Source organism: Coptis chinensis, chromosome 2, assembly GCF_015680905.1.
Source record: "Coptis chinensis isolate HL-2020 chromosome 2, ASM1568090v1, whole genome shotgun sequence".
NCBI lineage: Eukaryota > Viridiplantae > Streptophyta > Magnoliopsida > Ranunculales > Ranunculaceae > Coptis > Coptis chinensis.
The window spans coordinates 69,195,539-69,218,860 of NC_141457.1; the positions used below are offsets into that span (position 1 = coordinate 69,195,539).

Here is a 23,322-nt window from a genome sequence, read left to right on the forward strand (position 1 = left end):
ATAACTGGAGCTTTCGCGCCCCCAGTGTCAAAGTTGTTCTCAAGGTACAAATGGCATCCTCATACTCGGCTTCGTTATTTGAAGCGGCGAAGCCAAGTCGCACAGATTTCCCAATCTTTTCTCCGCCGGGTTTAACAAAAACACATCCAATTCCAGACCCAGATTTACTATGGGAGCCATCTGAGTAAACAATACATAAGTCAATGGGATTAGGAATTGCGTTTTCATGTTAGTCTTCGTCGCCCCTAGTTAGCGGCGGCAGAATGTCTTCCATAGATTCTTCCTGGCGCAAGAAATCGTCAATAGGAGAATCATCAATCGAAAAATCAGCTATCAAAGAAGCTAGAGCATATCCTTTTTCAGTAATACGACTTTCAAAGACATTGCTATATGCATTAAGATAACTTTCTCATTCGGCTAATCTACTTGATTCTGATAAAAAAGACGGGTCTACTATCATCAATGAAAAGAACAACACTAACAGCTTGAGTTGTAGCTACCAGGTATATGCCACTAGGTTGACCCGTTGAAGGACTTGTCAATATAAGAGGACTGACCAAGTATTTCTTCAGTTGTTGCAATGCCATCTCACAATCAATGTTCCAAGTTGTCGCCCTCTTTAAAGTCTGGAAGAAGGGATGACAACGATCGAAATATTTAGAAATAAATCTATGAAGAGCGGCAAGCCGACCAGTAAGTCGTTGAATTTCCTTCTTATTTTTGGGTGATGGCATATCAATAACGGCGCGTATCTGATAAGAATTAGCCTCAATACCTCTACGAGTCATGAGGTATCCCAGAAATTTTCCAGAAGAGAGGCCCAAAAGAATATTTGGCGGGATTGAGTCTCATGTTATACTTGTTAAGCCTATCAAAAACAAGTTAAAGATCGGAAAGATAATCACCCGTATCCTTCGATTTAACGACTATATCATTGATATAAGCCTCCATTATTTTTCCCAGCAGATCGGAAAAAATTGTATTGAATAGTGAAATCCATTTCACCCAGAAGATTTAAATAGACAGACGCCCCCGGTCGAGCCTATGTGGAAGATGACACCTGCCATTACCTCTTACAAGAGTTAGAGATTTTAAGTGGTACACACTTTCGGGTCCAACTGGAGATTATCTTTTTCTTTGCGTGTAACCAACCTATCTAGGTCGGTAGTTTGTCTGGGATTGTGGTCTTTCCTCTAGTTGCTTCTGTGAGGCCTTCCATCCTTGCCTGGTCGGACCTATCTGGGATGGCAGTTTTTTTCTAATCTGCGAGGTCGGCCTTCCCTGTCAGGTCGGTCCAGTCTAGGATGAAGGTTTTTCTTATACTTTCTTCCGTGACGCCTTTTTTCCCTGTCTGGACGGACTTGTCTAAGATGGCGATCCGTAAATATGCGAGGTCGGCCTTCCCTGTCAGGTCGGTCCAGTCTGGGATGAAGTTTTTCCTTATACTTTCTTCCGTGACGCCTTTTTTCCCGCCATGCGAATGAATCTATCTAGGATGGCAATTTTCCGCAAATCTATGAGGTCGGCCTTCCCTGTCAGGTCGGTCCAATCTGGGATGAAGTTTTTCCTTATACTTTCTTCTCCAACGCCTTCTTTCGGAGGCGTTTGTATCGCCGTTTGTGGTAGCGGCGGCGGCGGCGGTGCTGCTGCTTTCCGAAACCTAGTAACAAAAGTACGTAACTTTTCATCACATTGTTGCTTGATGTTCAAAAGTGAGTCGACATTATTTAGCGTCTTGCAATTGTGGCGGAAACGATTAACAAACTGATTTTCTAGTTCATTGTATTGGTGAATTGATCTTGAAGGCAACTCACTAAACCAGTGTAATGATTCTCCCTTTAGAGTTGATGGAAAGAGCTTACACATGAGCGGATCATCTCCACTCCATAACACCAACTTATTTTTGAACGATAGAACATGCAAGTCAGGATCTCCTTCCGACTCATCATAAAGTTCAAAATCGGGTTGTTTGAAGTCGGGATGGTGGTAAGCTTCCTGAATATCGAGTGAAAACTTATCAAGTACGCCATCATTGACTGTCAAGTTTTTCATTCTTACATCCTTTGACTCTCTATCGTTAAGTTCTGTTGCAATCAACTCTTTCAACTGTTGTTTTGTTAGAGTTAAAGTATTGGCTCGAACAACTGGACGTCCCCGGTCGTGCCTATGTGGAGAAGGATACCTTCCATTATCTTTTATTGGAGTTAGAGATCTTTGGCGGTACGCACAATCAACTCCGACCGGTGATTGTCTTTGTCTATCCCTGTAACCAGCCTGTCTAGGCCGGTAGTCACCCTTGGCCGGGTGGTCGGAATAATTATACCACTTCTCCATGTTTTGTTGCTCTTGTCTGGGATGCACGCCTTCCCAGTCATGTCGGACATATCTTGAACGACGGTCTTCCCTGAAATTGCTGCTCAGAGGTAAATCTTCCCTTTGAGATCGAACATGTCTAGGGTAGTAGTTATCCCTGCCAATACGATTCTCTCCATAAGTACGGGTAATAAAGTCATTACTCTTAGAGCGTGCACTGGTTGATTGTGTTTGAGAAATAACACGTTGCTGAGGACGATGAAGTGGTTCTTCAAGACGGTCATATACACTGGAATGGTCTGCATCCCTTCGTGGTCGCCTTGATGTTGTTGAATTTGCAGCATCGTCCACCGGCCTTTGCCTCTTTGCCAGCTTCCTTCTCAAGTTCCTATTTAAATTTTTGACTCGTCGTAACTCACGCTCAACCGTATTAGGGGTGAATTGGCTGTTACTATCACCTTTTCCGTTAGTTGGTGTGAGAGTAATGTTCACTTCCATATTCATGTCAACTGAAGGATAGACATGGACAGATGGCGGACCGCATGGAGGATTACTGACTTGTCGATTTTCTTGTTGCAAGACTGTTAGGGTTGGTGCCGGCGGTTGTACTTCCTTTTGCGGTGGCGGTGGCGGAGGCGGTGGCGGTTGTGCTGCTACAGTTGGATGTTGCGAATTGAGCCTACCACTAGGAGCAACTTGATTGTTCAACGGTTCTTGCATTGGCCGATTTGAATTTCGAGGGTTGCGAGTATTATTAGCAGGAGGAATATGTCGACTATTTGGTCTGCTTTTTATGCTTACCATCTTGATTGTTTCACGTGATAATGAATTCTAAAATCCCCACAGACGGCGCCAATTATGTTTCGGCAGTAAACTGCTTCAACACAACGAGAGCAATAGTAAAGAACGCACTAAGAAACAGAGGAATTTGATGTTGGGGGAAATGAAACTGAGCCAAATAATGGCTGCCTACGTACCCAAGATCTATTCTCTAGGGATCAAGTTTCAACGTAGTTCCTTATGAAAAATAGTTTGGTATTTATATAGGTAGAGTAGAGAATCCTTGTAGCTCAAGTATTCTTGTATCTTGAGTAATTGTGATAGAATATAACTCTCAACTGATAATTATCTCTTTGATAAGAAATGAATCTGGACATAAATCAATGTATATTAGTGGCAAGCTATGTGGCTAAGGTTCAACCTTAGACACATGAGTTAATGGGCCTGTACATTGATCCATGGTATTGCAAATTGGGCTTTAGCCCTATTAATTAAACGAATAAAATGGAGACCCCTACTAATGGACGTTTGCCACGTAGGTGGGGGTCGAAACACTTACTTCCATAATATAGTTTTAAACCACGTGATATTCGTGTAACAGATGCTAATTTATTCAGTAGCTATAAGTTATCTCAATCAAGCAATTTGCAAATTTTTTATTATTTCATTCTAATGTACGTTTTTGTATGTACCAGATCGAGAGAATAACACATACATTTTTGCATAGAAAAAAAAAATTATAGAAAACTTTAAAAACCTCAGACAATGAGCTCAACTATTTTTCTTAAATTACAAAACAAATCTACAAATGGCCAGAACAGTTTGACCACTATCAATTTGAGTAATTGGCTGTCAATGGCATAAATTCGAATAGTAGATAGAACTTACTCTTCAAACTATACATTAAGGTAATGATAATCTATGCTGTGGAAGACATCAACGACCATCACAGTAGTAACGACAGAAAGGAAATCTCACTAAGCATTTGTCATAGGCAACGTAGGAATTATATATTGTGGAGCATTGTGGAGCAGTTCCTAGCAGCAAGTTAATAACAAAAAGTAAAACAAAAGACAGTTCAACAAATTCATAACTAACTGTAAGTGTATTCTTCGTGCTATAAAAATATCATGAATCTAATATGTAGCAATCAATTTGAGAGCACAATGAGTTACATGTCCGAAGCGGTAAAAAAACACAGAAAATGGTCTATCGACTAACCTTTTCAGTAAAGCAAGGTATTGTTGTAGAAGAAACGCTTGCAATAGTCTCATTGAGGTTGATTTCTTTGTTATCACTTCTGCATTAAAACAAACATAACGCATTATAAGTTATTGACACGTTATACAAAGATTAAATTAGTATTAAGTAGTATACAATACATCATCAGAGTAAACTAACTTTAACTATAGTCTATGACATGATATAAAATTTTAAAAATTGTTAAAAAAACAAAAAAAAAATCAAAAATAAAAGTGAAGTTGTTAACTGTGATTGAATAAGCAAGAAAATGGATTTAAAAAATTATAACAATAAAACATAGAAAAAAGGAATTAAATCATGATAAGTTTGACAATACTAAGAAAACAATTTAGTATTAAGTGCTTACATCAATGTAATTAAAATTAATACGACTATTAAAATCCAATCATATATGATTATCCAATAACTTAATCGTAAATGTTTTCTTAATTGGTAAACTTAAGAAAATAGAAACTTGTGGAGTCAACTGTCATGGTGGGGATTTTTCTCTGGTGTGAAATTAGATATTAAATAACTTTCAGTTGGAGTTGCAATATTTAATATGAAAAAGTTTACAAAAAAAAATATAAAACAAATTGGAAAAATCAAACAGTTTTAGTTTTTTTTTTTAGTAGAAGAGATCAACATAGTAGGTTTAATATTGATGCTACAACTGCAATAAGAGGTGTAGGGTTAGTCGTTGGTTATGCTTCACCTTTTGCTTTTGTTATTATATGTCCAAACTTTAAAAATATTTATCTCAACTGCATTCTTCAAACAAAACTGCCTAATGGCAACAGCATCACTTTTCTTTGTTTTCCAACCTAATCTGTTAGCAAACTCTGTCATCTGCTTCTGCTGAGCTTCTGTAAATTTGCTTCTAAATCTCTTACTCTTGACACTCTTAGAACCACCACTGATACAAATTTCTTTTCCCATATGATTATCAGGTACATCTGACAATCGATTTTGATTAACTTTACTCGGACCAAAAAACTTCTGCTGATGAAAATTCTGATGACACCCACAGGCTGCACATTTAAGTGATAAATGTTTATTCACAACAGTTGCACTAAGTGAAGTCATATGCATATATTGGCAACAACCATCATTAGCATATCCACCAATTGAAGCAGCATGATTTTTCATACACTCTATAACTCACACCAGTTTGCTTTGGATTTTTGTACGATTTATTTTTGTTTGATTCGGTTTTTGTTTGAATAAATGAAAGAACTCTTACGTTTTTAAATGCTTCCTGCATCTTTTCTAAAGAAAAAAAATCTTTTTTTAGGACAATGAAAAGCTCTTATGATGAAGCAATGATATTTACAAATTTTATAGTGGAGCTTGTATAGTATTTTCAAAGTAATGACATGTACATACTTGTATGTTTCAATATAGGTTTTATGTTTTTAAAATAATAGTACAGTAGTATGAACGCAAAAAGTAATTGTCATTAAGTGGACCCATGCATAATGTTTTTATTTAATGATAAATGTAGTGATTTTCTTAACTATTTTGCCAATGGGGTTAACTTTAACAATGATGTAATCCTTGAGCCCATCGCAACGACTTCTGTATGTTTTTTATTTTTTTTTAATGTAGCAGACAACATTGGAACTCGGGTTTGAAAAAGTGTCAGAAGATATTATGGGTAACAGAAGTGGGCCTTATCTCATCAATGTTTTGGAAGTTGGGCCTTACAAAGTGGTCATAGTAACTGTAATGCAGTTATTGAACCCATTTAATTGGGCCAATTGGTTTGCAAAGGTGAACTGCTCAACCTAATCATATGCGATGGAGTATATATAGTTGTTTTCTAGAGTTTCATTTTATTTATTTAAAAAATTGTGTTTTTTTTTCTTTTCTTTTACTTTAAAAACCACAAAGATTCTTTAAGAACCTTGCAAGTTTCTTTAAACATATAAATATTCCCTTCTTTGTCTTTAACAGTTGGTGATATATATAAACAAATTAGTACCTTTTCATTTAGAACAGTTGTACTAAGAGAAGTCATATGTATATATAGGCAACAAACATCATTAGCATATTTACGAATTGAAGTAGCATGAATTTTCATACACTTTTTATAACTCACAGCAGTTTGCTTTGGATTTATGGACAATTTATTTTTTTTTGCATAAATGGAAGGACTCTAAAGTTATCAAATACTTCATGCATCTTTTATAAAGAAAAAAAAATACTTTTTTGAGTACAATGAATAGCTTTTATGATGATGAAATGATGTTTGGTAAATTTTATAGTGGAGCTTGTATTGTCTTTTAAAAGTAATCACATGTCCATACTTGTATGTCTTAATACAGGTTTTATATTTTTTTTAAATTATAGTATAGTAGGATGTATGTTAAAAGGAATTGTAATTGATGGGACCTATGCGTAATTTTTTTATTTATAATTAATGTAGGATCATTTTTGACTATTTTGTGAATAGGGTTCACTCTGACAATGATGTAATCCTCGAGCCCATCGCAATGATTTCTGTATTTTTTTTTTTTTTTATTAATGTGGTAGACAACTTTGGAACTCGGGTTTGAAAATGTGTCAGCAAATATTATGTGTAACAGAGGTGGGCTTTATCTCATTAAATGTTTTGGGAGTTGGGTGTTATTCAATATTCTAAGTAATTGTAGTTCCTTTGTTGTACCCATTCTATTGGGTCATTTGGTTTGTAAATGAGAACTGCTCAACTTAATGATATGTGATGGAGTATATATAGTGGTTTTGTAGATTTTTCATTTAATTTATTTTAAAAATTATGTTTTTCTCTGCCTTTTGCTTTTATTTTAAAAACACACAGATTCTTTAAGAAACTTATGAAGTTTCCTTAGACATACATATATTCTCTTCTTGGTCTTTAACAATGGTGATTGTGATTTTTTTTTTTTTTTTTTTTTTTTTTTTTTTTTTCTAATATATATAATTTTTTTTTTGTTTAAACATTTCTTATTACTATATATGATAAAATACTGTTTCGCAAAGACGACTAAGAAGGAGCCAAATAAGAAGGGCAAAATAAAAACATATAATAGGGCCGATGGTTACGTTAAAGTAATGGAAGGGTATATACGAAAAATAAACTGTTAAAGAGTTCTTTAAGCGATTATAATATGAGAAAGAGAGAAAGGGCCCGAGTTGAAGGATGTGTAAGAGGTTAGGAGCAGGAGATATGGAAAAAAAAAACTATAGTTCAAAGTGTATTTTTTTTTTTTTATTGCTTCTTCTTTAAATAGGCTATGTTGGGCTATTTTATGTTAGGCATGTTAATTGTCAAGTTTAAGAGTTATGCGGGGACTTTTATACATAAGATTTTTAAAATATGTTTAAAATAATCCTCAAAGAGAGGAAAAAAACGTTTAAAAAAAAGTCGGAAGAGACAAAGGGAGAAAGAGACATTAAACTGCTATATAATTGTTTGATGGCTTTGTTTTTTTTTTTTTTTTTTTTGTTATGGGAGAAGGCAAGGGTGAAGCTGCTGAGGAGCATATGAAGCGCTAGGCTATGGAAGAGTCTTTAACACACGTTAAACGTGTCCATGCTACAGGCCGGGATTGTCTAAGCAGTAAAAGTGTCTCAGAACCAAACAAAAGTCAGGAATGGCCGTCACTTAGTTCTAGAGATGGGGCTGTTCGGGAAGGAAACAATGATGATGTCATTTTGCGAATTACAAATGTTCAAAATGGATTAACTTCTGTTAGGTTTTTTTTTTTTTTTTTATTTAGTTATTTTTTTGTTAGATTTATAAAGTCAAATGTTTTATTTAGGTTCAATTACTTCTTGATAATGTGGCACGCCAAGATCAAGAATATTTAGACGCGTCTGAGAGTGGTCGATTGTTAGTTTAGTAGCCGACGATGAAAGGCTGGATATTGGAACCCATGTTGTCAGCAGTGCTAAGAAAGAAACTGAGGGAGCAGCAACACAGAAGGGTGCAGTCACCGGTTTGGAAGAGACAAAGCAACATATAGTTCAGATAGAAAGAGCGCTTACTCAGTATCATTTGCGTGTTGAGGAGCTAGAGGCAGATCAGATGACTATGAAGGATCTGATAGAGGCTTAAGAGTTTGATCTCCGATGGTCCGATGGAAATCGCCAGCGAAGTGAAGAACAGATTGACATGTTGGAGACAACGACATGTAGTTTAGAAGCGAAAATAGTACGATTGCAGTTGAACAGGGAGGATATGTGGGAGGCTCCTTAAGGCTTGGCCCCACTCATTGCAAATGGAAAATATTGTTTAAAATTATGTTCGTAGTTGGTATACATATATTGATATATATGTTTTTTTGCTTGATATATATATTGTGTTATTTTATAATATTGAAGTATGGTAGGCATAATGCGAGTTGTTTTTGACTTTTTTTTTATATGCTTAATCGATAAGTTACCAATTCTGTTTTTTTCAACTTGTTGATAAATGGACATTTTTTTTTCAATTGATATTTTCTATATTATGAATTACACTTGTTAAATAATGAAAAATTACTTTTTTTAATGCGTGGTTTTTTCTCACCAACAAATGGACCTCATTGTATGCTAAGTCAAGATTAAACTATAATTTTTTTTTATTGGTTAAAATTTTGCATCCTTTTAAATTTTTTTAAAAAAATTAAAGTTTGCAATAATAAGATAGGAATTACCATCCAAGTAGTTTTCTTTAACTTAATCAAGCGGGAAAGTCAACTTTTAAAGTTGAAGGGATGATTGCGAGGAAGTCGAAGGGATGCTTGGGAGGAATTTAAAACATCTCTATTAAAAAAAAAATATTGAAAAACAAAAAAAAAATACATGTTAATTCTCAAAACATGATTTGTCATAAGCCAACTTTTAAACAGGTGTATCAGTACAGAATAACTATATATATGTTTTTGTTGAGAAAATAAAATAGTATATAGTGTTATAATCAGGAGAAGCAAGCAGACATGAAGATGATATCGCATAATATGTACACCCATAAGATGATCTAAATTGAGTAAATTCCCACTCTTTATGGTAACTGTATCAATGCGTGGAAACCTCTATCCTTCATTGTTTGCTTATATTTCTAAGGGTGGCTTTTAATATAATTCATGCTCTTGAAGAGCTTCTATCCATCTTGCTTTCTCTAATAAGTAATATATTTCCCTTGATTTTCAAAATGATGAGAAGTACACTTACAGGTCTCAAAGTATGTATAAATCAACGAGTTGAATATGTACCCTACAATTGTTGTTGGGTTCTATTCATTAAAAATTAAAATCTCAATCGGAAGTCAAGTATACTATTTGGTCGAAATGATAACAAAATAAACTGATTCTACATTTTCTAGAGTGTGTGCAACATTTTACACTGAAATTAAGTGCCTTAAGGTACCTATAAAAGAAAAGTTTCTAAGTTTGTCATACAAGGATCATTCCACATTTCCACCATATGTTATGGTGAGTAGCTCAGTTCTCTTTCTGAATGGGTTTCTTCAATATGCCTCAATTAACTATCTTTTTTTTGTCTCTCCTTTTTTCATTTTCTTTTTATTTATTTTCATTTTGTCTCTACTTTGGTGAATCCTAAAACTATTCTTTTGTTCTGCACAGGGTATACTTGCCTTGATACTTGTCACTCTATCCTGCTCAAATGTTATTGTTCTTTCTTGTAGTTTTGTTAAAGAGATCAATGTTTTAGACTATGGAGCTGTTGGGGGTGGCTACATTGATGATTCTCAAGTAAATTGTTTTAGTTCTCTTCCGTATGCTAGCTTTCTTCCTAATATATAATTTAACAGTTATGACTTCCATCTTTGATTACCAGGCATTTTTGAAGGCGTGGGATGTTACATGTAATTAGAATTTGCCGAAAGTGCTAACATGATTATTCCTGGAGAAAGGAGATTTTTGGTTAATCCCATTACGTTCAATGGCCCATGCAAACTTTCAAGGATAAATATTCAGGTACGAAAAAATCGCAGTACATTTTCGATTCTGTTTTTGAGAACTGAAAGTAAAAATGCTAACATAAACATGGCCGAAACAGTAGCAATTCCAAAAGATCATCCTAATAATGTCCATGTCGATACTCGATACAGTAGAGTTTTATGGCTCAAGTTAGAAAGACTTCTCTTGATTGGTGATTGACTATGTCTTCTTTTTTTTGTAGATACTTGGAACTATATTATCTCCTCAAGATACCGAAAAGTGGGACGGGATTGATTCAAGCCAATGGCTTGCATTTAGGCGTGTTACTGGTCTCATAGTTGATGGTTATGGCACTATTAATGGATAGGGTACAAATTAGTGGTCTAATTCATGCCGCAACAGCCACAACAAGGTAACCGACAGTTCTGCCCCATTAACATGTTTTGGAATAGTACGTTCGGCAATTTTTAAAGCTAATTGTCTCAGTTTGCTTTAATTTGTAGGATTGCACGAAAATGGCATCAACAGTAAGTATTTATATGTTGATTGGTATATGTTCGCATCTAGTAATATTTGTTAATAAATTCCGATAAAATCGCTGAATTTTGTTGTTAGGCTATCAAGTTCATATTCTGCTCCAATAGTTATCTCAAATATTAACTGTGGTCCTGGGCATGGTATAAGGTAAGGATATTCATTCCATTGATCAGCAATCAATTGAAGTTGTAATGACTGACCCTCAAAACACGATTGAAGTATGTATTTTGAGAATCTATTGGCCGGTTAGACCTGGTAGGCTCGTATACAGTTTGCCCTTGCCGTATGCCACAAAATTATGTGGACTGGTGGTGCAGTGTGTGAACTGGTGGTTTGCAGTGTATGGTGGTGGACTGGTGGTTTGCAGTGTAATCGATCAGAAATGCAAGAACCAAGTATCGATACAGATAAACTCAGCTACAAAATCTTCTCTATCCTCGAAAGCAAGTTTCTGTTTGGGTACGATGATCAAAATAAGCTTTGGATTCCAAAACAAATATCTCCAGCACATGAAACCATAGCTCCTACAGCATCTACAAATGATAATTGTGTTTCATCAATCAAGAACCAAAGAGGTAAGATCTGTGTATTAAGCATAGACGGAGGTGGCATGCGGGGAATTCTATTAGGAAAAGCATTAGCTTATCTTGAACAAGCATTGAAAAAAAAGTCTGGAAACCCAGAAGCAAGAATTGCAGATTACTTTGACGTTGCAGCAGGGACAAGAGTTGGAGGGATATTTACTGCTATGCTTTTTGGTACGAAAGGTGATAATAGGCCTATATTCAAAGCTGAAGAGACATGGAAGTTTTTGGTTAATCAAGGAAAAAGATTATTTAAACCTGCATCTTCTTCTTCTAATGGAAGTTTGTTACATCGTTTGTTTCAGACAGTTTCAGTTACTAACAAGTTGGAGAAGATTATGAAAGAAGCATTTTCAGATAAGAGTCGTAGTCTAACTTTGAAAGATACATTGAAGCCAGTGCTGATTCCGTGTTATGATCTTTCGAGTTCGGCCCCATTTGTGTTTTCTAGAGCTGATGCTTTTGAGTCAGAGAGTATTGATTTTAGGCTATGGGAAGTTTGCCGAGCTACCACGGCTGAACTGGCTGTGTTTGAACCGGTTTTAATGAAGTCTGTTGATGGGCAGAAACAGTGTTTAGCAGTTGAAGGTGGATTAACTATGAGTAATCCGGTTGCAGCTGCAATTATGCACGTATTGCATAACAAGCAAGAGTTTCCATTCGTGCGAGGGGTTGAAGATTTAATGGTTTTGTCATTAGGGAGTGGTCAATTTCTAGAGGGTAACTATAACTATGAGCAGGTCAAAGGGTGGAAAGCTAAACAGTGGGCGTGACCTATGGCTCGAGTTTCTGGTGATAGGGCAGCTGATTTGGTTGACCATGTTGTTGCTATGGCGTTTGGGCAGAGTCAAACTGGTAGTTACGTCCGGATCCAGGTACACCTAAAATTCGGTTATCAGTAATGCCTGCATTGTAATTCAACCAAATACGAAAGCAACTGTTGATTGACTTGATTCACACACATGCTTGGTTTTTAGTTCCGTTTGCTTAATCTTGTTACCTAAATAAAAGGCGTTGATGTAATGTAAACTAGTGCCAGCTTGGTTCTGCAATTGTCATTTTCATTGGCATACTTTTCACCATTGATTTGATTTGTTTCCAGGAATTTTTACAAAGGAATTAAATGGTGCTGATATAGGCCGTTTTGTACAAAGTACTTGAGCATTTTGCCTTAAACCGAAGGGCGTTCTCCGGGTGATGGGTGTACCTGGACTAACTATCTATCATGTCAAAAGCCACTTGCAGGTACTACCCGCTATATTATTGGAATTTTCTGTCTTTTTAAGCTAATCTTACCTAGTGTTCTTTATTCTCTGTATAGAAATATCGCCTTGCAAAATACTTGCCGGAATCTCCAGCTGATGGTAAGTGCCATGTTTCCCGCTGTGTATTTCAGTGCCTAATTACTAGCAGTGGGCCTAGACATGTTGAATTTTGCTGACCTTAATATGTAAAAAATGTATTCTGTGTTTGTGTTTGATGTGTTTGTGGTGCAGTGGAAACTGATTTACAAGCTGGAGGCCTGGAGCTAAACACAAATATGAGGTAATATACTATAAGATTAAACAAGGTTTTGCTTTTAATTGTTGAAATATTATTTAAGTTACCATAACATTATATTTTGCTCCCATTGCGCCAGTTTTTATGGGTAATTCTCATTGGATTGATCTTTGCGCTTATAATCCAGTCTTTAGCTGCTAATCTTGGCGTATCCACTGGTAAGAAGCAAAATATTGTAGCCCTATCATCTATTTGGGTTTTGAATCTCTATTTGGGTTTTGATGTAGAGGTGAGAATCCCTAGTCCTTCTTTACTATTAAGCTCAATCCACTATACCTTAGATTATCAGTATTTAGCTTTTAAATTGGTTTTAATCCCCTTATTGTCCGCTTCATGATCTTTTCTTGGTTGACTATTTTATCTTAATGCTAGGATCTCTTTTGGAGCATTTGTGGAAGTAAATGGGCGTAGGGTTTTCAACAACGCAAGCTGTTATCTCTTATTTAGGATCATAGTATGAAACTTTTTTTATGGTGAGAGTCCAACAATAAGTTTGTGAGGTTTAGAAAATCACTCAAAGTTGTGAATGTATATAGTTGGATTAGTTTTGTACTTTATCAGTTTTTTTTCCCATATATATTATGGTTTCTTTGTAAAATAGTATGAAAATGTATTGTGTACAGGATAAATTTAGCTTAAATAAGAATTTATGATTTATGTATATGGTGCAAGAGGGGGCATCTTTTTGTAGGTGTAGCTGGTCGCTACAAAATATGAGAAATTATTTTTTTTTCATCAGCAACCCATTAGCAACGGTTCATAACCGTTACAAACGATTTTTAAATTAACTAACAACTTTGCAACGGTTAAGAACCGTTGGTAATATTTTTATAAATTACCAACGCTTAAAAAGCGTTGCAAATATTTTAAATTTGTGTACAAAATAGTTATAAAAAGTGTTGCAAATCATTATTGCAACGCTTAAAAAGAGTTGGAAATTTATATTTGCAACGCTTATTAACCGTTGCAAAAATTTCCAACACTTTACCCACGCCATATTTGCAACGCTTTTTTGCCGTTGCAAATAGCCTGTTATGGTGTAGTGCTCATTACCCTATGTTAGTTAAAAATGTATAATTGTTAAAGCATTTACATTAATTTTTTTGGAAGGGAAAAAATAAAAAATAAAAAGTAAAAGCATAACTTCACCTTGCCAACCACTTGACTATCTAAGTCTGTTTCTTCAGGGTAAACTTTGTCGATGGTAAATGATTCAAAAGTTTCCTTGGCACTAAAGCCGTTGATTTGAACTTGGAGGATGAAAGATCTTCCTTCAATTTTTTGGAGTTCTTTGGAAACTGCATCCGGACCATTTTTCTGTATTTTGTATAAGAAATGTTTCAACTTATATTCAAAAGATGTATTAATGAATTGTGAAGTAACTTGCCTTTTGGATTATGTCTAATTCTTCGACCGACTTCATAAGCAAGGCTTCGGCATGCTTGTTGAAATCGACAAAAGTGGTGATATCGGAGAAATCATTCACACACATTCGAAGTTTATACCTATTTTGAAATTAGAATGTGGTAAATGAGGGAGTTGAATACTTTAAGGAAAAATAGGTTAAATATGTTAGTTTAATTTTACCAACCTTTTTTCTGTGTCCACCTTACACTTGGTATAGGGTTTCTCAGAGTCAATTTGTGGGATAGTTATCTTACAACGTCTGCAGCAATTGTAGAACCAATTAACACTGTATACCTTGTCTACTATGGCAGAGCAGGTATAGCTTGATCCGTGTTGTGCTTCATCTCTTCCAAGCTCCTTTAATTTAGCTATGGTAATTCTTCTATTTCTAAGTAGTTCTTCTTCAGATAGATTTTCAGGAGAACCCTCAACCTCTACGGAAATGTATGTATCTCGGAAGCTAGTATGTACCCAAGAAATAAAAACGCGGATCATAATGGGAATAGGAAAAATGTTAATGAATTGCAGTTACATAAATACGCATAGCAATTTAGTAAAAGAAAATTGAACCCAATGTAACAAATATATTTATAGTGTTAACGAATATAGTCGATGTTAATTTTTTTTTACTAAAAAAAAAATTATATATATATATAATTCACCTGTGCTTGTATTCAGCAACAACATCAATTTCCAGGTTGACATAGATTTTTGTCCCGCTAAGAGATGAAAGTGTAATTTTGCCTACAATAAAAATTGTATTAAAACCTTTTTTTAATGGATAGAATTTCAGCTGGAATATAAATTTGATATTAATTGATATTTCATACCAACATAAATTGTCAACAATGGGGACATGTTGTTGGGAGATAGGAAGTGAAGTAACTTAAGCTGCTGCAGTGATCGCATACACCAACTTTTTGCCGCTTTTAGTTAAATCTTGCTTGGAGAAGAATTCTTATCTTCTAAAGCCTCTAGTTTCATTCCTTTTCGGGTAAAATCCTTCACTGATTACAGTGAGAGTTCTGAAAAGGAATCAACTTCAAGCACCTTGCGTTGGTTTGCTGATCTTTGACATGGCGAACCTGTCGGTAAACAACCAAAATTTCCCACCCCTCCATTCAGAGACAAGAGAGACTAATAACAACAACAGCGAAGAGAGAGCGCTGGGTTCAGAACAACCACGTCCAACACCTTGGAGTACCTTGTTTCAAGCTGCCAAGACGCCAACTTTAAGCAATACGCTACAAAAAGTGGATGTTCAAATCATTGATGGTATCACACAGATACCTTTAGACTTAGTGATGAAAGGCATCACTGAATGGTACGATTATGTTGTAGGATTCTTTCTTGAGAAACGGCTTCCGTTCCTAACCGTGAGGGACCACTTGAGAAAACGTTGGAAACTAAAAGGAAGCTTTGAGATGGTTGCTGATGAAGAAGTATTCTATTTCAAGTTTTCTAATAGTGAGGATAGGAAGAGGGTTTTAGAAACTGGAACATTCTACATTTCAGGTAGATGCTTTGTAATATCAAAATGGTCCCAAGACATTGAAAGAAGGAGAAATTCGGTGCAATTGATTCCTATATGGGTAAATTTGCATAATGTCCCAAAGGAGCTATGGACGGAAGATGGGTTGAGCTACCTGGCAAGTCGGCTTGGGATTCCTGATAGTATGGATGACGCTACTGCGCACAGGAAAAGATTGAAATTTGCAAGAGTTAGTGTCAAAGTAGAGAGCACTGCAGAGCTCCCAACTTTCTTTGACATAGAAATGGGTAAGGATGACATAAGAAGGATATCTGTAGAATATGGGTGGATACCTAAGATGTGTGGGAATTGTAAATCTTTCGGGCACTTTACTGCCACCTGTACGAGGAAAACGAGTAACACTGAGGATCGAGGGACTAGAGAGAAAGAAGTTGTGGTTGACAATACTCCGAGTCAACCTGAAAGTAGCTGCTTGAGAACAGTGGATGGAGAGGTGGTTATTGGAGGTACGCCTACTGAAAGTACTGAATGTCTTATACCAGGAAGCTGTGATGAGGGTGGGAATACTGAAGTCGCTCAGGAACAAGGTGATGACCAGAGTACAGGGAACTCAACACAGGAAGTAGAGATGGATATGGTGAATCAAGGGGTAATAGAGATAGGAATGGCAAACAGCAACTTGAATGAGGGTTTAGTGGAGGAATATGAATTGAGTCTTGTTATCCCGGAGATGCATACGCCAGAAATAACAGCTCCTTTTGGAACTCGATCGGTCGTGAGTGACATAGTCGTGACGGAGAGGGACAGAGGTAAGGAAAGGGAACAGAGTGATATGGGTACTGCCATAGTGCCTTATGTGGAGGTAGTACAAGATGTGGGGATAGATAGTAGCCTGAACCAGTTGTTGGAATACGATGCTGAGCAGCAGGAATATCACAACAGCTTTGCGGCACTAAGAAATGGGGAGATGTCTGATGAGGACACGTCTGAAGAGGAAACTGAATACTTTAAGGATAAGAACTTAATTCCTTTGACTGGTGAGCCTTTCTCCCCAACAACACCGGGGAGGTGTGGTGACCGAAGCAAAGGGAAAATTAATCAAGGGTCTAAAGAAAAAAAAAAACAAGGAAGCAAGAGTAGGGGCAGGCCTAAGGGGTCGAAAAACAAAAAACGATAGGATCAATGATTGAACCTATTAGCGTATGGAATGTGAGGGGAGCAAATGATTTGTTGAAAGCTGCAGAAATAAATAAGGTGAGAATAGATAGAAAGCTGTGTGTTTTTGGTTTACTAGAAACAAAATTCAAAAGACCAAAGTATGATACCATTAGGAGGGTTTGTTGTCCTTCATGGGAGCATGTAAACAATTATGAAAAGAGTCAGTCAGGGCGTATATGGGTTTGTTGGAATCCTGGAGTTGTTCATGTACAGAAGTTAGCTGACTCTGAGCAATTCATACACTGCAGAGTCAAATACCTTCCAAGAGCGGAAGAATTCTTATTCACAGTTATTTATGCTAGTAATAATTCTAAAGTGAGACTCGAATTGTGGAAGGACTTGATGGGTATTCATAAATCAATCAAAGAGCCGTGGTGTGTCGCCGGGGACTTTAATAACATCAAGGCGGCTAATGAAAGAGTGGGGGGAGACCCAATGCATCCGAATGAAGCTGTTGAATTCAATGCTTGTCTTCAGAATACAGGACTGTCTGACATCAATTCAATTGGATTTTTCTACACTTGGTGGAACAAGTCTGTGGGTTCAGCCAGTATCATGTCAAGGATTGACAGATGCTTAGTAAACAATTGGTGGCTGACTCGTTATCCTCATTCTGTAGCTGAGTTCCTTCCTCTAGGAGTTTCAGACCACTCGCCAATGCTACTTACGTGGGTTGATCATTCCAGAACTCCAACTCCATTCAGATTTCGAAACTTTTGGGTTTACCAGCCAGAGTTCAAGGCCATGATAGAGGAAGTATGGAGCACCAATATCTACAATAACCCGATGTATATATTGGTACAGAAACTGAAGTTGCTAAAGACAAGAATAAGGCCATGGGCAAGGAAGAATTTTTCTAATCTTCATGAGAGAGTAAACTCAGCAAGGCAGGAGCTACATGACGCACAAGTAAATTTCCAGAATAACTCAAGTGATGTAAATGAAGGGGAAAGAGAAAGGGCAGCCTTGAAGAAGTATATCGAGCTAGCACGAGCTGAAGAGATAGATATGCAACAGAAATCAGAGGAGAAATGGAGTACAGATGGGGATAGATGCACTAGTTATTTCTTCAATTCTTTGAAGGAAAAAGAGGCTAAGAAAGGAATATGGGCCATCTCCAATGATAATGGGGTAACGTATATAAAAGCAGAGGTAGCACGGTGCTGCATAAAAGTATTTTACCCAAACAGTGGGAACTGCAGCTCCATCAATCAGCGAGGAAGAGTTCTTCATGGGGCTGAAAGTTAGAAATGTGATTGATTCAGCCATGAGAGAGGTGTTGGACGCCGATATCACTGATACAGAAATCAAGGAAGCGTTGTTTGCAATGGAGAATAACAAAGTGCCAGGACCAGACGGATACAATCCTTTCTTTTTCAAATACTGCTGGGATATAGTGGGGCAGGATGTCTTGAATGCTATCAGGAATGTCTTCAGAACATGTAAGATGCCGAGGGGAACAAATGCTACATTTCTATGCCTAATCCCAAAGAAGAGTAATCCATCTAAGGTGGAAGACTATAGGCCTATTACCTTTGTGCAATACTTTGTACAAGTGTGTTTCCAAAGTGATTACATCTCGGCTGCAACTGGTTATTTCAGAGTTAGTACATGAGAATCAATCGGCCTTTATCCCCGAGAGATCGATACAAGATAACATCCTTCTAGCTCATGAAGTGCTGAGAGGCTACGAGAGAAGACATGGTACCCCAAGATGCTCAGTCAAGGTGGATATTAGAAAGGCGTATGATATGGTAAGCTGGGCAACAATCCTAGCCATGTTGGATAAATTCCTCGTTCCACCAAAGATGAAGAAATGGATACAGATGTGTATAAGCTCACCTTACTATTCTATTCTTATAAATGGCTCACCGGAGGGGTTTTTTGCGGGAGGCAGGGGTCTAAGACAGGGCGACCCCATGTCCCCATATCTCTTTGTATTAATCATGGAGATTTTGGGCTGTGTGATTAGAGAGAGTATTGATAATAAGCTGATCCAATTTCATTCGAAATGCAAGAGGAGTCTTCTCACCCATCTGACCTTTGCGGATGATGTTCTGATATTCTGCAAAGGGGAAGTTTCATCTATTGCAGCCCTCAAAGATTGTTTGCTTGCCTTTAGTGATGCTACAGGGCTCCAAATCAATTCCCAGAAGACTACCATAATGACTGGGGCTATGGGGCATCAAGATTCTCTTGACTTGGCTCATATCCTGGGCATTGAACTCGTCAAACCTCCAGTAAAATACCTTGGTCTCCCGCTATTCTCAGCCCGTTTAGGTATCAAAGATTGCCAACCTCTAGTTGAAAAAGTAACTGGGAAAATCAAGGATTGGAAAGCACGGTTGCTCTCGCATGCAGGCAGACTCCAGCTGATTGTCTCGATTCTTAGCTCTCTTCATATTTATTGGGCTAGAACTTTCATCCTACCAATAACTGTTCTAGAACAAGTGGAAAGGATATGTGCTACGTTCCTATGGAGTGGGACTGATATCAAAAGGTGTGTGCACCAAGCAAGTATTGGAACTATCAGCAAAGCAAAAGAAGAGGGAGGGCTGGGCATTATGAATATGGAGACATGGAACACTGGTGCGCAATGTGGACTGCTGTTCAAGATAGCGAGCAAAGAAAAAACTCTGTGGGTTGATTGGATATGGAAGAATCAGCTTAAGAATAGCTATTTGTGGACCATGAAAGTACCAAAAGATTGCTCCTGGTCAGTGAGAAACATCCTCAAATGCCGAAAACATGCGAAAGATCATATCCTTTATGCGATAGCTAATGGAGAAGACACGCTTTTATGGCATGATTTATGGTGTAACAGAGCTGAGCCTTCTCCGGCGAACAATCAAGTCGTCATGAGTATCCAGCTCCCCTCAACGCAAAGGTAAGTGAGCTAATCTCGGATGGAGAATGGAATGGAATTGTTGACAATATTGATGTAATCGACTAAGGGAGGACATCAGTCTACGACAATTGAGAGCCATTTAGAGAAAGACAGAGTCCTTTGGAAACCACATCAGAGTGGAAATTTCACGTCAAGCAGTGCATATGAGGCCTTGAGAAGACATGGAGGGAAAGTCCAATGGCAGAGGTTAGTTTGGGGAAGGTTAGTCATTCCAAGACATTCCTTTACTTGCGGCGTTGTTCTCCAACGACTTGTCAACCCAAGATCGGCTAGTGTACAAAAGAATACTTAACCATTCGATCCCGCTGCCTTTGTAATCAAAGTAGAGAGTTCTCCAACCATCTCTATTTTGAGTGTGACTATTCTCGGGTAATCTTTTGCGGGAATAATGTTCGGTCTTTGGGAATTAATTCAAATCACCATTAATTCAAATAGAGAATGGTCGTTCATCCCGAGAATCTGCCGAGGAGCAAGCCAAGTAACCGAAATTGCCAAAGTCTACATTTTTGTCTTTGTAGTAGGCGATATGGAAAGAAAGAAATGCCCGACGGTTCAAGAATAAACGACCTGCAGCAAAGTGGTGTTAAAGAGAACTCTTAGAAGTATGAAGGCGTATGTACAACTCAAGATCGCATCTATGGAAGATTCAATAGCTGCTGAAGAAGATTATGCCAGCTATAGGGCTTCGTGTAGAGTTTGAACGAGCCAAACAACAAAGTGTATATTGGCAGGCCCCGCAACGGGGTAGTGTGAAGCTAAATGCTGATGGGTCCTTGTCGAAAAGGGTATGGGCCCACGGGGTGTAATCGAGCCAGAAAGGGAGTCTTGTTGGGCGTTTGTGAAGTGGAGGCGTGGAATCCATTGTATACCAAGAGATGAAAGCCATCGAGGTTGGTCTCTGCATTTGTCAGGAAATGGGATTCCTAAAAGTGGAAGTGGAATCTGATTCTCTCGCAGCAATTCAGATTGCAACAAAGATAGCTAAACCGCCGTGGTATTGCCAGAATGTGCTGGCACACATCTTAGACACTTCTTTGAAATTCATGCGTTGTAAGTTTTCACATGTTTTTAGGGAGGCCAATAGGCCTGCAGATTACCTTGCAGGACTAGCCCCTTCTCATTGTAATGAGCTAATGCATTATGGACCTCCAATAGGTAGCGAACTTAGTAATCTCGTAAAGGAGGATGCATTAGGTACCAGATATGTACGTTTTGGATAATATATGCAGGTGGGGGTCAGCCTAACCCCAGCTTACTGTTTAAAAAAAAAACATAAATTGTCAACGATATAAATGTATATGTACCTTGATAATCTTTTGTATTCAGCGAAGTGGCTATAATGATAACATTATGTTTTGTTATAATGTCTTCAGGAATTGATTTGCCGATATCACCCCACAAAGCAATTGTTATTTCCGCACCGCTAAAAGTTGGGTAGACTTCATTGAGTTACAACAATATGTTTGATTTGTTAACTAAATATATCAATGTTTAACTCACTTCTTATCCATGATTACGATCTCTTGTAAATTTAATCCTGATTTTTCTTTATGGTTGCCAACTCTTTTCAAGACACCAATAACATCTACGTGTTGACATAAACAAAACATTAGAACTTCTGTCATTTAGCTTTTCAAGTGAAAAGACTGATTAATATAATGTGAAATTATAAATTAGAAGAAATATTTAAGTCGAAAGTTTTAATATATAACCTGATAAAAGAGTTTTCCGTTTAGATCTTTCTTGAAGGTTTTTGAACTCAGTGAAATTGAATTTGTGCTTTGCTATTTCAATCTCGTCTTCATCCATCGATTCTATTATCGTTTTTCGGCTTCAAATGAATCACAAATGGATGAACTACCGGACGATAGGTTGTTGATAACATCACATCAAATCTTTCAATAAGGTAGATTTGGCCTGCTTCTATCACATTTCCTTTTGCAAATTTATCAAATTCTCTAAAGTTTTGGTCTGCAGTTACGTAAAGTTAAGCCATGCCCATCTAAGAATGTGTGGCTAATACCTCCTCGGTCCTGTTCATACGATGCAATCAACTAATTTTATATTTTAAAAAAAAAATCCCTAATTATTGACTCTAATCATGGTTGAGTGTGGTTGTGAGCTACGAAGTACTAATGTTTTTTTTAATAATAAATTTATTCTCAAGTTACATCAACATCTAAATATGTGTTGTAGATTTGTAAATTTAGATCTCCCCCGTGATAACAATGGGCGGCTCAGAGTTATTCGACCCCACCATAACGATGCGACCGACCAATTTTGTTTATTCAACATTTTTTTCCCTCTCCTACCATCTTATCATTGTCTTTTGGCATGATTTAACGGATTTAGATTGTATCAATTCTGGATGGTATATTTGGTCGACAATAACTTTTTTTTATTTCCCTAATTATTGACTCTAATCATGGTTGAGTTGGGTTGTGAGCTACGAAGTGCTAATGTTTTTTTAAATAATAAATTTATTCTCAAGTTACATCAACATCTAAATATGTGTTGTAGATATGTAAATTTAGATCTCGCCCGTGATAACAATGGGCGACTCAGAGTTATTCGACCCCACCATCACGATGCGACCGACCAATTTGGTTTATTCAACATTTTTTTTCCTCTCCTACTATCTTATCATTGTCTTTTGGGATGATTGAGCGGGTTTGGATTGTATCAATTCTGGATGGTATATTTGGTCAACAATAATTTCGTGTGATATAGAAGAACATTATTTAATGTGTCACTTAACACGGACGCCTGTTAACATTGTGGCCACTTTTTAACTTTTTGTAGTTGAACCCAAATAGACAAATATGTACTGTAGATATGTAGATTTAAGGCCCCCTTCAGAATCAGATCGACCCGCCTCTTTACTATGCTATCGACTAATTTTGTAGTTTTAGCTTTGTTTTGTTCCCCTTATCATTGCCTAATGAATTTGTTGGTTACTTACGTTAAGATTTAAATATGTGTTGGAGATATGTAAATTTAAGTCTCGCTCGTCATAATTATCGACGGTCCAGAGCTGATCGATACCAACCTTAATATGCAACCAACCAATTTGTTTTTTTAGCTTTTGTTTTGTTCCTCAACAGTATTATTATTTGTCTCTTACCTTGAATGAGTGGGGTTATGTTGTGTCAATTGTACATGGTATATTTAATAAACAATAATTTGGTGTCGTACAGGGAAACATTATTTAATGAGTGATGGACACTGATGGCCCTTGACATGGTGGCAACTTTTCAACACCTTTTTTGTTGTCAACCGCAAAATATAGACGTGTGCTGCAGTTACGTAAAGTTAAGGCCTGCCTGTCCTAAGAATGTACGGCTCATACCTGCTCAGTCCTGTCCTTATGAT

At 37.1% G+C, this 23,322-nt stretch overlaps 2 protein-coding genes, 1 long non-coding RNA gene and 1 pseudogene across 7 annotated transcripts; 2 read left to right on the forward strand and 2 right to left on the reverse strand.

Moving 5' to 3' along the window:
* Positions 1-5,046: 5,046 nt before the first annotated feature.
* On the reverse strand, positions 5,047-5,484 carry LOC147517432 (zinc-finger homeodomain protein 2 pseudogene; annotated as a pseudogene).
* A 4,219-nt stretch (positions 5,485-9,703) lies between these two features.
* On the forward strand, positions 9,704-13,586 carry LOC147517433 (patatin-like protein 6). Of its 5 annotated transcripts, none has more exons than XR_015211445.1 (10): positions 9,704-10,055; positions 10,141-10,280; positions 10,486-10,656; positions 10,748-10,771; positions 10,860-12,240; positions 12,468-12,610; positions 12,687-12,729; positions 12,862-12,910; positions 13,005-13,154; positions 13,298-13,586. XR_015211445.1 is itself a non-coding variant. In XM_086589633.1 (5 exons), the coding sequence occupies exon 5, from the start codon at positions 11,080-11,082 to the stop codon at positions 12,136-12,138; it is 1,059 nt and encodes a 352-aa protein (XP_086445759.1). In that variant the 5' UTR covers positions 9,704-10,055; positions 10,141-10,280; positions 10,486-10,656; positions 10,748-10,771; positions 10,860-11,079; the 3' UTR covers positions 12,139-12,454. The 5 variants fall into 5 exon arrangements, 1 of the variants encoding a protein (XP_086445759.1); XR_015211444.1 differs by having other exon boundaries at positions 13,005-13,083; XR_015211446.1 differs by having other exon boundaries at positions 13,053-13,154.
* Positions 13,587-14,312: 726 nt separating this feature from the next.
* On the reverse strand, positions 14,313-15,130 carry LOC147517434 (uncharacterized). Its single transcript, XR_015213874.1, has 3 exons — positions 14,995-15,130; positions 14,517-14,792; positions 14,313-14,430 (listed from the first exon to the last, which is right to left on the reverse strand). It is a non-coding gene; the product is annotated as an uncharacterized LOC147517434 (long non-coding RNA).
* A 1,876-nt stretch (positions 15,131-17,006) lies between these two features.
* On the forward strand, positions 17,007-18,290 carry LOC147517435 (uncharacterized). Its single transcript, XM_086593585.1, has one exon. The coding sequence runs from the start codon at positions 17,007-17,009 to the stop codon at positions 18,288-18,290; it is 1,284 nt and encodes a 427-aa protein (XP_086449711.1).
* The last annotated feature ends 5,032 nt before the right edge of the window (positions 18,291-23,322 follow it).